This window comes from Cyprinodon variegatus, unplaced genomic scaffold, assembly GCF_000732505.1.
Source record: "Cyprinodon variegatus isolate N-32 unplaced genomic scaffold, C_variegatus-1.0 Scaffold256, whole genome shotgun sequence".
NCBI lineage: Eukaryota > Metazoa > Chordata > Actinopteri > Cyprinodontiformes > Cyprinodontidae > Cyprinodon > Cyprinodon variegatus.
The window spans coordinates 67,323-83,605 of record NW_015150709.1 but is presented as its reverse complement, the minus strand read 5'-3'; the positions used below and the strand labels follow the sequence as shown (position 1 = coordinate 83,605).

The following is a 16,283-nucleotide window of genomic DNA, read 5'->3' as shown; positions in this document are numbered from 1 at the left end:
AATAAGATAGTAAAGGGATGATTTGACAGATCATCCACAAACTGACAGGAACCTGCATAAAGAAAAGAATTGGTGAGACCAGAGTCAGAATCCTGTACTACATTTCATCTCCCCTTCTCCCTCCTCTCTTATGTTGCCGAGAGAATTACAAAACAACGGTCTCAAGAGCCAAAACAAGATACAACTTATTAATTTTTTTAGTTATTTACTGTAAATCTATTGCAGTGGAAAATGTGACCATGCAGTTCTGAGGAATCCCAGATTCTGTTGATCCAGCAGAGTTCTGTGCTCTAAAAAATATACAAAACATATGTCTGTAGCTGAGAAAAAAGAATGGGTCAGTTTCATTCTCTTCATTTACTTCAACACACAGTGTATGGGATCTTTCTGCATGGAGTTTGCATGTTCTCCCTGAGCATGTATGGGTTTTCTCTGGGTACTCTGGCTTCCTCCCACAGTCCAAAAACATGACTTTTAGGTTAATTGGCTTCTCTAAATTCTCCTTAGGTGTGAGTGTGTGCATGAATGGTTGTTTGTCCTTTTTGTCTCTGTGTTGCGCTGCGATAGACTGGCAACCTGTCCAGGGTGGACCCTGCCTCTCGCCCATAGACAGCTGGACATAGGCACCAGCACCCCTCGCGACCCTACTCGGGATAAAGCGTGCCAGAAAATGGATGGATGTATGAGAGTTAATTTCATGATGAAAAAATAAACTGGTATTAGTTGAATATTTTTGATATACGCTTATGAAATAAATTCTTCTTTGATTAGATCATATTTTACCCTTAGTAAGAGAATGGTGCAATTATGGTACAATATCTCCCACGCTCAACTAACAGAGAAAACTGAATATATATATATATATATATATATATATATATATATATATATATATATATAAAACATTTCCTAATTTTGTTTTATTTGGGCTATCACTAACCCAAAAGAAGATAATTTGCTAAATTCTAGGATTAAAATATTTAAAAGAATCAAAATTAACAGCCCACTTTACAGTTTATCTGATATCTGATCTGAACCATATGTAAATAAATAAAAAACTAAATAAAATGAAGAGAGTCCTAAAAGCGCCTTTACTGCTCATTTTGTAATCTATTATAAAAGAGAAGAAAAATGAGATAAATATTCAGGACCTACTTTTAAGCACTCTGTCCGTGGTGTCTTTGAACGCACCACGGGTTGGTTTTCTTGTAGTACAGCCGAAGGTCTGTGTTGGGAAAGTCCACAATCAGAGCGCTGTATTGCTGCTGCCACCTGAAAACAGCCAGATATATAAAACTATTCTCCCAACGGACCCATGACACTTTCCTAGGAAAGCGAGGTGAGTCTCAAAGCGACGTTTTGTATTTTTCTAACTACGTAACATTTATTAAATCGATTTTCACAGGCCTCGGTGCTTTCGCTTCTAAGAAGCTAGAGATGGGCACCGGCTATTTCCTGGTCAATGGAATTGCTAGTTAGCTCGCTGGTCAGCTAATGTCAAGAAACATTTCTTTATTCCTTTTTTTTATCAAATCTAGAGGTATAACTGGTGCTACATAACCGAGTGGCTTTAATAAGATAAAATGTTGGTATGGGAGGAAAAACGTTTCACGGTGTAGCCCTGTCCTTGTTTTTGGTAGCTTTGTTTAGCTAGATGTAATTTGACAGACTGTCGCATCATATTCTTAGAGTTATTTTTTTTATCGTTGTGGCTCCTGTGTTGTTTTTACGTTTTGTTGCAGCACTCCTTTCAACAATGGAGAAGGCTCCCTTCAGGCAGACCCAGACCTTCGGGGACTGGGAGCTGAAGGAAAGGCTGGGGATAGGAGGCTTTGCCCATGTTTACCTCCTCCAGAACTGCGTGAGTGTCGTCACAGGAAGTCGTCACCATCACTGATCCCTGTTTCATTACCTCATAATTTTCCTTCCCATTGTCCTTTATATTGTGTCTCTTTTACAAAATGCTAACATATTTTAAAGCAAACAAACAAACAAAACGAAAACTTAAAAAAACAACTATAAAATAAACATAATTTTTGAGTTGAACTATTGAAAGTAGGGATATTGGTCCAATACCTTTAGTGATCACATTGGTCCAGAGCCAGTTTGAACACTATTTCACTTATTTTTTATTGCACACAAAAAAACTACACAAATGACATTTGTGTGGTTTTTCAATGAGAAAAATTAAATGAAACGGATAGCTTCCACATTTACTGAATTTTATTCCAGTACCATGCAAGTTTAATTACAGTATACTGCTGTGCGCAGACATAACTCTGGTAGCCTGCTGCCACCGGTGCATTTTTTTTTACAAGTCTGACGTTTGAAACAAACGTTTTCATAGAACAACAACATAGAAGATAACTGCATAGGCTATAGAAAATTAAAGCTAGCCTACGTCTGTTTTATGTTGCAGATCTGCTGCGCAGCATTAAGTAATCACTTCACATATTAATCCATGGTTCCCTGGATCAGAGTGTTGTCATACACCGAGTTCACTTCTTCTTTAAAACGATTTAAAAGGTCAAAGTTTTTGAAACCAACAGGCAGGAGACCAGTCTTTAAAATGCAAACTGCATTCCTCATCTCAGCTCTCGAAGAGACAACAGTCTCTACTTCTTCATCCTCCTCCTCGCTGCGCGCAGCACTGGTACCCGCACCAAAGCGCTCCTCATCCGTCACGGGCTCTGACATCACTTTTGATCCACTTATTAATTATTTTTGCACATGTTTATGTTCAGAAAATGGCCAAAAATGAACACTATAAGCAGATTTTTTGATTACTATAAACAAATTATTTAACAGCATTTGTATAGAAATGATTCTGTCCCAAGCGTTTTGAACACTATAAGGGGTTGATTACTATATCCGTGACCACGATAAGCGGTTTCCACTGTATTAGTTTAAAACTTATATCGGATTTTATCTGCCGACATCTAAAATCTCAGATATTTTTTATACTGATAGAAACAATCTGCTTCCGTTTAAAGCTTTTTTTTAACTCATTGGCTGTTTTACATGGGTCCGTTGTTTTCATACCTTTTCTTGTTGATTTTTCGTCCCTGTTTTAGGAATGTTACTTGAACAAGCCATTTGTAACATTCTATAGTATAAAATTAGTAGGGGTTTAAAGAATAATCATGTTGTATCGATGCATTGATCCTACAGCTGACGATCCGATGCATCGACATGTCTGCAAGTGTATCGATTCATGTTTTTTTTTTCCTCCGGTCTATTTTTATCCATTTGCTCCTGAAAGTAATTCTGAATCCCGTGCTGCGGTGGCGCTAAACCTATTTTGCCCTCCTACCTCGCTTCCTTTAGCCACTACCCTCTATCCGCTTGCAGTATTTTTTGATGCAAGGCCTTTCAGAATCTATAACACAGAGGCATTTTTTTTTTCAGTGAATGAGGTTTTCATAGGCCTAGGTGGAGTACAACTTTGCTACTTCTGTTATTTGCTGTTGTTTCTCAAATAAAATTCATAACGATATTACAGCTTTCATTGATTTATTTAGAATTTTAGAAACGGAGCAGCATAAAGTGCATTCTGCATCCTTGTTGCTTTTAAACAATGTAAATAATCCCTGGTCCGTACTCTGGATTGATTCATGCCTCAGCTCCATCAGTACTTCTCTTGCAAATTCCAGTAAGGCTCCGACAAAGAATGAGCAGGGACGGCGGTAATTAACACTTTTTCAGTTAAACCAGATGTGATGGAATAATCCACTGGAACAAAATTTTATCTAATCAACGGTTAATTTTAAATCAGTTATTTATTTACCACCCTATATCACTAGGAATGGTTAGTTATTTTCAATATAATCTCAATTTTACATAAACTTAGTTTTTTGATTTTAGAAGGTCTAAATTTTGGTCACATTACATTCAACAAAAGTAAGACACTCTCACTCTGGATCTTTGTATGGAAGTAATATTCTAGAAGTGAGTTTGACGGCACACAGAAGGAAAGAGAGAGTAGCAAAACTGTTTTATTTTTCCCCCAGCTTTATTTTTCCTTTGAACACTTAGTAGCACCTTCTGCTGATTCTTTCAAGTGATGCATTGTTTCTCTCTAATCTGTTTTTATATATGTATAGCAATCAAAGGAAAAAATAGCAGTGAAAATGTGTCGTCTGGACCTCACACCAAGGAACAGGGACAGATGGTGCAGAGAAATACAGATCATGAAAAAGTAAGTACCCCATTTTTGAATTTCACACCTCTGACGTACTTGACCTGAAGTTCTGCTGTCTTTCAAATAACTTAAGTTATTTTAAACAACTTGAAGATGTTTTGAAGCTAAATTTCTTTTTGCAGATGTTATAAAACGATTTAGGGTGTCTGTAATTTTTGTCCCTCTCACTCAGGCTGGAGCATGTTAATGTCGTGACTGCAAAGGAGGTCCCAGAGGAAATTAAGACGATTGCCTTAAATGATCTTCCACTCCTGGCCATGGAGTACTGCTCCAGGGGAGACCTGAGAAACGTGAGACTTGCACACTTTGTTTTTGTTGTTGTTTTTTTTGTTGTTTACATCAGTTTAACCACAAACTGACGTTTAATTGAGAAAATCAGCGGAATACTTCCAGACATTTTTCCATCGAAGCGGATCATGCCTTAAAGTTAAAATAGATCACGGTTTTTGATCATTATTTTATTTTAAATAATCAGCATGATTATTAGGACTATTATCAGATTTAAATCATTCTTCCACACATTTTCTTTATCTGCTCAATGTCCTCTGTGAAAGACAGCCTTCTCTGTTTAATTGAGGAGAAATAGTACGGAACTGTCAAATAAAAATAACAAATAAACTATTGTAACAGTGAGCCCTCTCTCTTTGTCTATGCTACAGACTTTAAAACTTACAATTTACATTGCACATCCTTGTCATAATGTGCTTACATCTGGTCTGATGTGAAAAATTTAGCTAATTATATAATTTCTTCCTTTTCTGGTGGATTTAAACCTTTCTCAATGAACTAGTGGCATATTTTACCTCTAATAATAAAGTTGTGGTATATCTTTTTGTTAATTTGAAACACAGTTCTCTCAAACAAGTTATATTTTTTTATGGCCTTTTAAAAGGAAAATGTTCAGTACCACTAAAACAAGACTTCTTGAATAGATGGCTAATAAACAGTATGAAGATATGTAAATTATTCTGCGAACACCTTTATATTGTTCATTAGTGTTTATTATGCATTGGAAATATCCTGCATGCTAAAAGAATTCTGTTTACAAATGCTTGTGCTTACAGGGTAGTAACTTGGTCTGAAATGTTGAATATAAGCAAAATTAGATAAGACATATAGTTGAACAGATTTGGCTCATTATTTGTCAAGAAACCAGTCAGTTTAGTCTATTCCCCACCCTTTAATGATGAGTAATAAAAGAGTTTGGAAAATGTACAGATTTATCTACATGATGCCACATGTCAATCAATCTTAGAGGCTTGTCAGCAGCTGACCAATCAGTGATCTCGATTTGTCCCAAAGATAAACGGCTCTCGGCTCCTTTCCCTTCCCTTTTAAGTAAGAACTTCATCCAAGGTAGGAAAGGAGCTCTGGACTGAATCCAGTCAGCTTTCAGCCTTATAGTCATCATTACGCAGCAGACATAGTTAATGCTGGTCAATTTGGAATTACAGCCTCCCAGAGAACAACTACAAAAAACCAAAAGTTACAAAAATTAAGCGAATGGCTGAAGCTCTCCGTTAAAAAAAAAAACATACAAAGGTCACACGGGGAACACATGACTCCATGAGGTGGGCTAGGCCTATACGGTCTATAACACAAAGGATTGTGGGTAACCGTATAGTTTCTAGCTGCAGATTGGAACGTCAGAAGGTCTCTATGCTAAATTATGCTAGGAAGCAAGCTGCACCCTCTTCCTAGCACCATACCCACTTCCAGCTGTACTTGTTAGGAGCTTATTACAGTGAACACGGATATACTTGGATTAAGTGTCCTTAACAATTTGAGGCATTACATTTTTCATAAGGAATGTTCAGGAACACTATGCTCTGCAGGATCTGCAAAGCAAACAAGGTGATGTGTGTTAATCAACTTGTATAATGTTAAAGGATAGGGTAATCCATAAATACACATCCGTTAAAGCACTTGTATTATTCCACATTGTAAAATAAGCATCTTTCTAACATATTTGTTGTTGTGATTTTAACTGACAACAGGTGCTGAGTAAGCCTGAAAACTGCTGCGGTCTGAGAGAAAGTGAAGTGCTTTCTTTACTCCATGATGTTGGTATGTCCACTATTTCTGTTTGCATCCATTGAATTTATAAAAGCATTTTAAAACCACCTCAATTAATCTAATCACTGACGTCTGTTCCAGGAAATGGCATTCAATATCTGCACGAACACAAGATCATACACAGGGACCTTAAACCTGAAAACATAGTGCTTCAAGACTGCAACGGAAAGGTACAGCTCTGCGTTTCTGAATTGAGTTGTCTTTGTCGTCACGTATCTGAATGGTTTCAACTTATTTTTATTTTTTATTTTGTCCATTTCCTTTTCAGGTGATTCATAAAATCATTGACTTGGGTTACGCCAAAGATCTGGACCAGGGCAGTCTGTGCACTTCCTTTGTGGGAACTCTTCAATATCTGGTAGAGACCAAAATAATGTCCTCATCTTTGAAATATCTAGTCAACTAAACAAGTTTCATGCTCATTTTCTTTAATTTCTCCTTTAAAGATGATAAATCAAACCATAAAGTGTTTGTCATCACATCCAGCTCCTGTTTCTCTGCAGGCTCCTGAGCTGTTTGACAACAAGCCATACACAGTTGCTGTAGACTACTGGAGCTTTGGCACCATGGTTTTCGAATGCTGCTGTGGTTTCCGTCCTTTTCTGCACAACTGGCAACCTGTGCAGTGGTAAGATCAGCTTAGGCCACATGTGGAAGGATTTTTCATTTACAGCCTCCTTAAGAACAGGCTCTAAGAAAGTTGTCCGAGAACGTCATGTCAGATTGCTCTTTTCCCAGCGTTCTTGGAGATTTGAAAAGATAATTTGAAGGGGATAAACCAAACTTCTGAACATCCCAAATTTACCCCAAGTATAAGCAAAAATTGCAGAAACAAAGAAGCTCTCCATCTTGCTTTCAACAGGCCTCATTTAGTTTATCTGTTAAAAAAAGGACCACCTTGAGGGAAAAGGAGGGAAAAAGAGAAGCTTTACTTTTTTCTTTCCAGCTTTTTATTGTCATTAAACTGTCACAAGTACAGAGCAACGAAATGAACTCTCTGCCATTGTGGGGCGCCCGGGGAGCAGTTTGGGGATTAAAGGGGTCACCTTTTTTTTTTTTTTACATTGGCCCCTTGATTTTACATTATTACATCATGTTCTACTCACCCATATGAGTCTTGTCTCAGTTGGAGCTGTTCTGAAGATGTTCTATTTTGTTATATCCAAGTAACGTCTTCCTATGGGCACAAACTAAACTGTTCATCATTTATTCTTTATGGTACGCCAGCATTCATAACATGTAGGCGAATCACTGTCCCCCAGACATCCGCCGTTATATTTTTTATATTTATATCTTTTAAAAACGGATTGTCGCGTGTATGACGTCATCCGCCGGCTACCGTTCATTTATCCTGTCCACTGAACTGCTGCTAGTTTTACTCACATGCCTGGAAGATGTCTAGTGCTACTACCACAGATGATCTTGCTCTCGAAATGGAATTGAACGGTTCAGATTAGCTAGCCGAACGAGTAGAAGGAGTAGAGCGTAGCCGCCTGTGGCCCGGGCTTTCTGTTACGACTCCAGTTCGCATGCGCAGATGACCTCATACATGCGCCGCTTTGTTTTTAAAACATAAATATAAAAAATATAACCATGGATGTCTGGGGGACAGTGGTTCGCCTACATGTTATGAATGCTGGCGTACCATAAATGATAAATTATGAACAGTTTAGTTTGTGCCTTCAACTTGTTGCCCATAGGAAGACGTTACTTTAAAATAACAAAACCGAATATCTTCAGAACAGCTCCAAATGACACATAACTTATATAGGTGAGTAGAACATGATGTAATAACATAAAATCAAGGGCCAAATGTTAAAAAAAACGGCGTTCCCCTTTAAGGGTTTAAGGGCAGTCAGTGGGAGTGGGGACTCTAACCAAGGTCTATGCCCTAACCACTAGGCCGTCACTCCCCCTCATGAAGTGTTTGGTTGGCAAAGATTTGATTTGTTGCCCTTTGAAAATATTAGACCAGTGCAGATGTTTGTTCTAAATGCTGATCATCATGTTTGGTCAAAACTGCAACACATTCCGTATAAGTCACTTCTATCTCTGGAAAATGAAGGGCTTATTACGCTATATTATATAGTCAATCCAACACGCTGCTACTGAGGCTCGATTGTAATATAGGAGGAAAACATTGTGACAAACTTATGTTGGAGAAAACCATCATAAGCAATACATTTATCATGTTGATGAGGTGGTTCAGAGCGAGTGATGGAGGAGCTCAGGATCGGCTCCAAGTTAGTAAACATGTTTGGGATGTTACAGACATGAAATCATTCAGGAAATATGCTAAAACAAAACAGGCTCAAAATGTGTGGGTTCATAGAAAATAATTTAAAATTAGTTATGTTGAAGCTACTTGATCTGTGCTGATTTGTTTCTGTTGTGCAGGGCTGGCATAGTGAAAAATAAAGGTCCAAAAGACATAATGGCAGTGGAGGATTCAAATGGGGAAGTCAAGTTCTCAACACATCTGGCGCATCCAAACAATCTCAGCAGGTTTGCATGCAAAATAATAGCACTGGTACTTTTTAGTACTGCTTTTTTCCTCACAGTTTTAGATCAAATTTGTCATTGTCAGCTCTTAATTTCTGTCCTTGTGATGCAGGACTTTGGTGGAACCGCTGGAAAACGTCCTGCAGTTTATGCTGAAGTGGAATCAAGAGCAGAGAGGAGGCCCAGTTCAGCGGCTCACAAAGAAACCCATGTGCTTTGAGATGCTTGACGAGTTACTGAATATGAATGTGAGTTCCCATAGGAGCTTCTTACATGAAGGTTATTCCATGATAAAGTCAAATATTTACAGCATACAGGGAGCTTAAAATATGCAACATCACAGCCATAAATCATAAAACTGTCTATTTTGCCAAACTCCCTCCCTGCTGAGAAGCATATTCCCCTTATTTACTCTTAGTGTTTTATGATTATTGTTTTTTTATATTAGATTTACTTTTTTGTTTCAATAAGGGATGTGAAATACGTTAGTAACATTTTAATTTTTTGTTTGCATTAAACTTATGTTTTAGATCAGGTCCAAAAAAGGATACATTGAGTTAAATTAGGGGAATAATGTTAATTAACTTGGCCCTTTTTGGAGAAATAACCAGAGTTTATAATCAGCCTGAGAGCTCAGTTCAAAGAGACCCGTTATATGATCGCATAATGGATTCTAATGTTAACCTGAATACTTTATTAACAGTATAAAAAATTTGTTTTGTTTTCTTTGGTTTTTAACAATCAGAACTAACATGCTAGTATATGTACTTTATGGTATTTTTTTAATATATATATATATATATATATATATATATATATTATATACATTTGCCCTAACCCATTTTGAGCAAGTGGCTTTCACATTTCATTTGCCCAGAAACTATTTTTACTTGCCCAGTAAAATGTTTGATAAATATTTTTCCTAATATAAATTTTTGTATATATATCAATGAAACATGTTTGTTTATTAAATGTTTTTTTTTTTGTAATTCAGTAAGTTTACAGGTTCCTGGTGTGTATATGCATGCGTCAGATAATGAACCCAAGCCTACATTACTGTGTTAACATGCTTTTCAATCCTTCCTGCACATTCTTTTCAAACTAAACTTTGCTTTAAGCTGTTGTATGCTTGAAAAAATATAAATTGTAATGATAAATAATTTTTTTTTTTGCGATAATTGCACTTGCCCAGCGGGCAAATGCAATGAAATTTGTACTCTCCCGACAATAAAAACGACTTGCCCCGGGCGATCGGGCAATGGTTCACATCGAATCCTGATATATATATATATATATATATATATGGATTTTTGGAAGATTGCTAAATGAACAGGAAAACATAATATCAATCTTAATATAAATAGAAAAAAGAAAAACTGCATCTAGAACTGTAAGCTGCTTTAAATGTTCTGTTAAAACACAACAATACCAAATGCCAAGTTTTGGATGATGGGACCATGTAGGCCGTCCACTTGGCTGCATGCTAAACAAACTTCCTCCAAACGCTTTCTTCTTTCTTTTTAGCTTGTTTGTTATTGGGAAGGGCTGCTTGTATCTCCTCCTTTTAATATGAACAAAAAAATGCAGATTTACCTAGGCTGACTTTAGTTTGCCACTGGCACATGCAGGAGTGCCTGCAGCTATGTTTTTTTTACTCTTAAACCATGGCTAGGAAAAATAAGTAATGCATCTACTATACTTAACAGGTAGGTAATATCAAGATTAATCAAACGCATACATGAATGACAAAAAATAATCCTAACACATTTGATATATAGGTCATGAAGCAGCAAACTGGATACAAATCATCATACTAGCTAAGGCTGCAACTAATGATTATTTTGAATTATTATTATTTTCAATTTTCAATTAATGGATTAATAATCTGATTGAAAGACTTTCTTTAAAGAAGACGTTTTACAAAATTAACCCAGGTGAAACTAAAACTTTTCCACTTGAAGAGTTCTGGATAGAGCTTTTTTTTTTTCTTTCTTTGAAATGCAAAATGTTGACATATTTTCTTTTACAATTTTGGTATAATTTCTGCTCAAGGTGGGTCAATCTGTCAGCTAAAGACATATTTAAGAGTCTACACTCCACTTTATGGTTAATCAATTACTAAATTAGTTGACTATTATTTCCATAATTGATTAATCACAATTAATCTGATTAATTCTTTTACCAGCGCCATGTTTTACTGCTGGTGCTAATTTCTGTCTCCTAAATGCTGTTTCATACCGGATGTTAAAGAATACAGACCTTTAAAAAAAGTCCCATCTTTTGAGCTACAGAATATTTTCCATAAATGGGATTATAGAGAATGTTTTATGTTCTTTTTGATCAGCAGTTGTTTCTTCTTGAATCACTCCTATTTTTGTCCAGCTTCTCCCTGTTAATGTTAGGAAAGGAACTCTGTAGAGCTTTAGAGCTTCTGGATGGTTCCTAACTTTTGGTTTGTTGATAACAAATGTAATTTAATGTTCCTTTTTTTCTTGACGTTTTCTCTTGTCTTCAGGTTGTTCACATCCTAAACATGACCACAGCTCAGGTCCTTTCCTTCAAACTAAGTCCAGATGAGAGTCTTCATAGTCTGCAGCTGCGCATTGAGGCTGAAACCAAGATTGAAGTTGTGAATCAGGAGCTGCTGCAGGAGACGGGCGTCTCTCTGGACCCCAGGAAGCCCGCTAACCAGTGTGTCCCGTTGGATGGCATGGTACGTTAGTACTCCCTCTTCAGGATAGAGTTTTTAGCTTTTCCTTTGACCACTGGCTGATTAGAATTGGCATCTCTGCAGGATACGGTTCTTAAGAATACCCGTTGTAAAGCCTTTTGCAACCTGTAAACTTTGTGCTGCCGTTATGAGTGCTAGGGGTGTGCCAGCGCCTGTATTTGTAATAATAATATCCAGTATATCTCCTTTGGTTCGGTAAGCATGTGTACCAAATGAATAAAGATTTATGCCTGAACATATTCAGAAAGTTGCTGAGAAGTATAAACTTCTTGATGCAAAGTAATAGAATAGGAATTGAAATATATCCTTTATTGACCCTCTGGGGAAATTCAATTCAATGTCTTTAGCTTTTTATTAGCATTCTGTAGCATAGCTTTAAATAGAGGCATTGAAACAAAGCAGACAGCACATTCTCAAACATCAGGGTTTCACAGGAAGCTACAGTGGGGAAGGAAAGGTGAAGCGAACCAAAACTAAATCAGCGAAGGCATCTTTCAACAACAATAAAGTATTGTCAGCTCTTCCAGTAGAGTCCAGACTGTGATGAGGAAGCAGGGGGGTTTATGCTCCTAGGTGTTGAAGAACACCTAGTCTGTTTGCTTTAGGTCCTGCTGACTGTATTTGCATCCAGTCACACTATGCAATAAATTTAGCCGAGCTGCAGAAATATTAGCTAATGTCCAAGTTTGCTTCCTTAAGCATCTGACCAGTTCAGATTTAGTTTATCCTCTGATTGAAAATATTTCCAACAGCTTGATGCTGCATTCAGGTACAGCTGGGACACTAGGCTGTTGAAATATCCTAACAACTCCAAAGTGATGTAAAACATGTATAAAGGAACAGTCTTAATCCAAATTTTTCCAACATCAGCATTGAAGGTTTTCATAATTATCAGAATAAAAAAATAGACTCAAAGCTCTGTCAATTCTGCTTTACAGTTTTAGAACAGTGGGCTGTAATATTTAAATTCCAAAAGTTATTTTTTTTCCCCTACGAGTACACCAAAAGAAAAGTTGTTTAGAGCCACAATAATTATATCACCCTTACATCACCCTTTAATAAAATTATTACTTCTGATAATTATATGTCATAGATCCTATATTTGAGTAATGCATCAACAGATAAACTCGACTCATTGGACATTAAACTTCTAAACATCTCACTGGCAGCAAGTAAAAAGGCTCTAATGAGGAGATGAATTAAACCTGAACCACCAACAGATGAGGAATGGATAAATATTGTTAGAGAGATTTATACAATTGTAAAAATGTGTATTTCACTTAAAGTGCAAAGTGTTACACTTTATATTGGATATGGTCCAAATGGATAGAATATGTTCAGCCCTTAAATCAGATTTGTTTTTTGTAAAAACTGCTGCTTCTCATTAATAGCCGCACAGATTTCAAACGTTTAGGTGAATAAATAAAATAAATATCCCCCACCACCCAGACCAGGGTTTTATATATATATATATATATATACTTAATGTATAAAAACCAAATGCATCTTAGAAATGGGGGGAAAAAATGTATATACATATATTTTTCGTTGTAAGCATACCAAGAACCATTCAAATGTTGTTTTTAAAATCTGATTACTTACTAAAACATGATTTTTGTCCCACCCCTAATTATTCCCCCTTCTGAATCACTTCAGGATCTCAAAATGGGTTTTAAGTCTGATATTTAATTGAATTCTTAAGGATTTGCTTTGGTTCTGTTTCAGCAAATTTTCTTCTAAATTTAGATATTATATATCATATGTAATGTATTCTAGAGACAAAACTAAAGACATAGGTAAAATATGTATTATTGAAAATATTTTAACAGTAACAAAATGCATCTTCTGTTTAACCCAGAGTGTAATTTAAATGAAAATGTTTGTTAAAGATTCCTTTATTCCTTTATTTATTACTCTTTCTTTTCCTGTATAGAGAGGCTGGGATGAGTATATTGTTTACTTGTTTGACAAGAGCATCACCAACTACTCTGGTCGCTTGAACGCCAGACTCCTTCCTGAGCGAGTCAACAACATCGGTGAGCTGCTGTCATGCTATAGTAAATCTCTATCATAGGAGGTTTCCCTCCATAAATAATCCTATATGAATAGAATTGAGAAATGTCACGTTTTTAATTTACAGTACAAGATTCGAAAAAGCCGTTACCTCTGATGGAGTTAAAGAAAGTTTGGGGGGAAGCAGTGAACTACATCTGTGGTCTAAAAGACGACTACAGCAGACTCTTCCAAGGCCAGAGAGCTGCCATGTGAGACACCCATTTCCTTTGACTTTTTTTTTTTAGCTTGTCATCAGATCAGCCACTTCCAGGAAGAACATCGTACTCGGTTTTTCAGAGAAACAGCTTGTCGTTAGATGCAATAAAGCATTTTTATAACTCACAAATGCTTTAGTTTATGTATCTAAAAAAACAAAAACTTGTACAGAGCTGTTACACATTTATGTATTTCAGAAAGTGATTTTTGTTTTTGTTTGTTTGAATGAAGACCTAAAATTCTGCTTCTCAGTAAATTTAAATGCATGAATCATCAAAGAAGTCATGGAGAAGACTAGATAGATGTTCAGATGATCTATGATGCTAAATTTAACCATATTGGTAGAAAGTTGACTGTAAGGATAAACTGTGGTGTAACAGTTTAAGTATTTCTAGTTGAAGAGTTACAACTGTTGCATTGCTTGTAAGCAGCGGTAAAGGCCTATTACTGTTGCAAATAGTAAAGAGAAGACTGGACTGTAGTTCTTGGGTTAACAGAGCTTTTTTCAAACAAATTCAATCTTAAGCTAACAGCCCAAGGATGTTGACCTTGGGTTCCATTAAAACAGAAGAATTTAAACCTATTTTGTAAGCATAAAGGAAGTAATGTAGTTGTTTTAAATGGGACTGACTCCAGCAGACGTTGATTGAGCAGCTGAACCTCTCTGTTAAACAAACCTTCTTCGTCCTGCTCTCCTCCTCGTTCTGCAGGCTGAGCCTCCTGCGCTTCAACACCAACCTGACCAGGTATAAGAACAGCATGTTCGGCTTCTCTCAGCAGCTCAGAGCCAAGCTGGATTTCTTTAAGAGTAGCATCCAGTATGACCTAGAGAAATACAGCGACCAGATGCACTATGGGATATGTGAGTGTTGGATGGCAGCTGGAATGTTTTATTCCTGCAACACAATTAAATCCTATGCATTGATAAGTGTCTACTGTTTGTTTAAAGCTTCTGAAAAGATGCTGAAAGCCTGGCAGGAAAATGAAGAAAGAGCTGCTACCTTTGCACAGGTAATAACAGGTGGAAAACCTTTGCTTGAGTTTATATTTTTGTGAATAAAAACTGTTGTTTGTGGGTGCCTTCTGCAGGTGGCAGAAGTGAGCCATTTGGATGACGAGATCATGGCTCTGCACTCTGAGATTGTGGAGCTCCAGAGGAGCCCGTATGCTCGGCGACAAGGAGACAAGATGGAGCTGCTGTGAGTGTGAATGAACCGTTTCTGCTGCTGTAAGGGAATGAAGGAGGCAGAGGGATGATGCATACATTTTAAACATGCCGCGGTTTAAAGGTTCAATAGATAAAAACTCTAGAATAAGGATCTTTAGATATTTAAATGTGGTAAATGCATTTTATTCCAGAGAAGGGAAGGCAATCGAGCTCTACGTGCAGCTGAAGAGGACATGCAAAGGTGGGGCATATTTTTAGTCTTTTAAATCATGCAAAAAAGATCAAAAAGTTAGTTTAAATCAAATGTTTTGTTCCTCAGCTGCTGACTCTGATGGCACCGGCGACAGCTCTGAAATGGTGAAGGCAATCATCCAGACGGTTCAGAACCAAGACAAGGTTCTCAAAGATCTGTACACCCACCTGAGGTAGGACATCAGACCTGTAAGTTTACAGAAAATTATCTTTCTTTGATTCATCCTCTTGTTATTATAAACAGTTTGTAAGGATAAAGTCTTTGATAGGAAAACACGGTTTTACTCAGAACCACAGAGTTCTGATTTAATCCGGTCGTTTCTGCCTACAGCAAAATCCTGAATAGCAAACAGAAGATCATTGACCTTTTTCCACGGATAGAGAAAACCCTGGAGAACATCAAAGACGCTGACAACACAGTGATGCAAATGCAGATCAAGAGACAGAAAGAGTTCTGGCATTTACTCAAGATTGCCTGTGTGAGTAAAAGTCAAGGCTTTTATTATCAAGCTCATCCTTTAGTTTTGTGTTTGAATAGCTGACCGGTGGGAACTACTTTGATAGGTAGAACATCTAAAAGAATTACTTTTTTTGACTGTTTTTGTTTATCTTTTTTTTTTTCCAGAAAAAAATAATTTAATTTTGCAGCACAAAGATACTCTGAAGTAGCTATGCTTGGCCACTGGGTGGCGCAATTGTTGAAGTCGGAACACAAAAACTAAATTAGAGGACTGTGAAGAGAGATCAGTTCCTCTACAGTCCTGAAGAGGTCTAGCATTTAATTACAAGAAAAAACAAAATGGAGAATAGGGAAATATTTGCTTCTTCAGATGATTAGGAGTCGTAACCTGGTATTTTCATATATATATATATATATATATATATATATATATATATATATATATATACATATTAGGGCTGCAACAACGAATCGATAAAAATCGACTTTTAAAAGCGTTGGCAACGAATTTCATCATCGATTAGTTGTGTTGCGCGATTAATGCGTCATCCGCTGCAGTCAGAGGATGTTTACCCTCAGCGTCCAGACTGCAAATGAAGCGCGCATGCGCCGGGATTGACGG

General features: G+C 36.9%; 1 protein-coding gene across 3 annotated transcripts in view; it reads left to right on the top strand.

Annotated features, from left to right (window-relative positions):
• The first annotated feature begins 1,201 nt into the window (after positions 1-1,201).
• Positions 1,202-16,283, top strand: part of LOC107089566 (inhibitor of nuclear factor kappa-B kinase subunit alpha-like) — a 23,538-nt gene continuing 8,456 nt past the window's right edge. For 2 of the 3 annotated variants that reach the window (XM_015382444.1, XM_015382443.1), the window contains exons 1-19: positions 1,202-1,339; positions 1,743-1,861; positions 4,104-4,198; positions 4,374-4,491; positions 6,199-6,268; positions 6,359-6,447; positions 6,546-6,635; positions 6,781-6,905; positions 8,675-8,782; positions 8,892-9,027; positions 11,295-11,492; positions 13,444-13,546; positions 13,651-13,774; positions 14,492-14,643; positions 14,731-14,792; positions 14,871-14,980; positions 15,141-15,190; positions 15,269-15,374; positions 15,533-15,680. In XM_015382444.1, coding sequence (XP_015237930.1) covers positions 1,757-1,861; positions 4,104-4,198; positions 4,374-4,491; positions 6,199-6,268; positions 6,359-6,447; positions 6,546-6,635; positions 6,781-6,905; positions 8,675-8,782; positions 8,892-9,027; positions 11,295-11,492; positions 13,444-13,546; positions 13,651-13,774; positions 14,492-14,643; positions 14,731-14,792; positions 14,871-14,980; positions 15,141-15,190; positions 15,269-15,374; positions 15,533-15,680 — 1,989 coding nt within the window. In that variant the 5' untranslated portion in view covers positions 1,202-1,339; positions 1,743-1,756. Of the gene's footprint in view, positions 1,340-1,742; positions 1,862-4,103; positions 4,199-4,373; positions 4,492-6,198; positions 6,269-6,358; positions 6,448-6,545; positions 6,636-6,780; positions 6,906-8,674; positions 8,783-8,891; positions 9,028-11,294; positions 11,493-13,443; positions 13,547-13,650; positions 13,775-14,491; positions 14,644-14,730; positions 14,793-14,870; positions 14,981-15,140; positions 15,191-15,268; positions 15,391-15,532; positions 15,681-16,283 lie in introns of those variants that run through there. The other variant, XM_015382445.1, reaches the window with a different exon arrangement.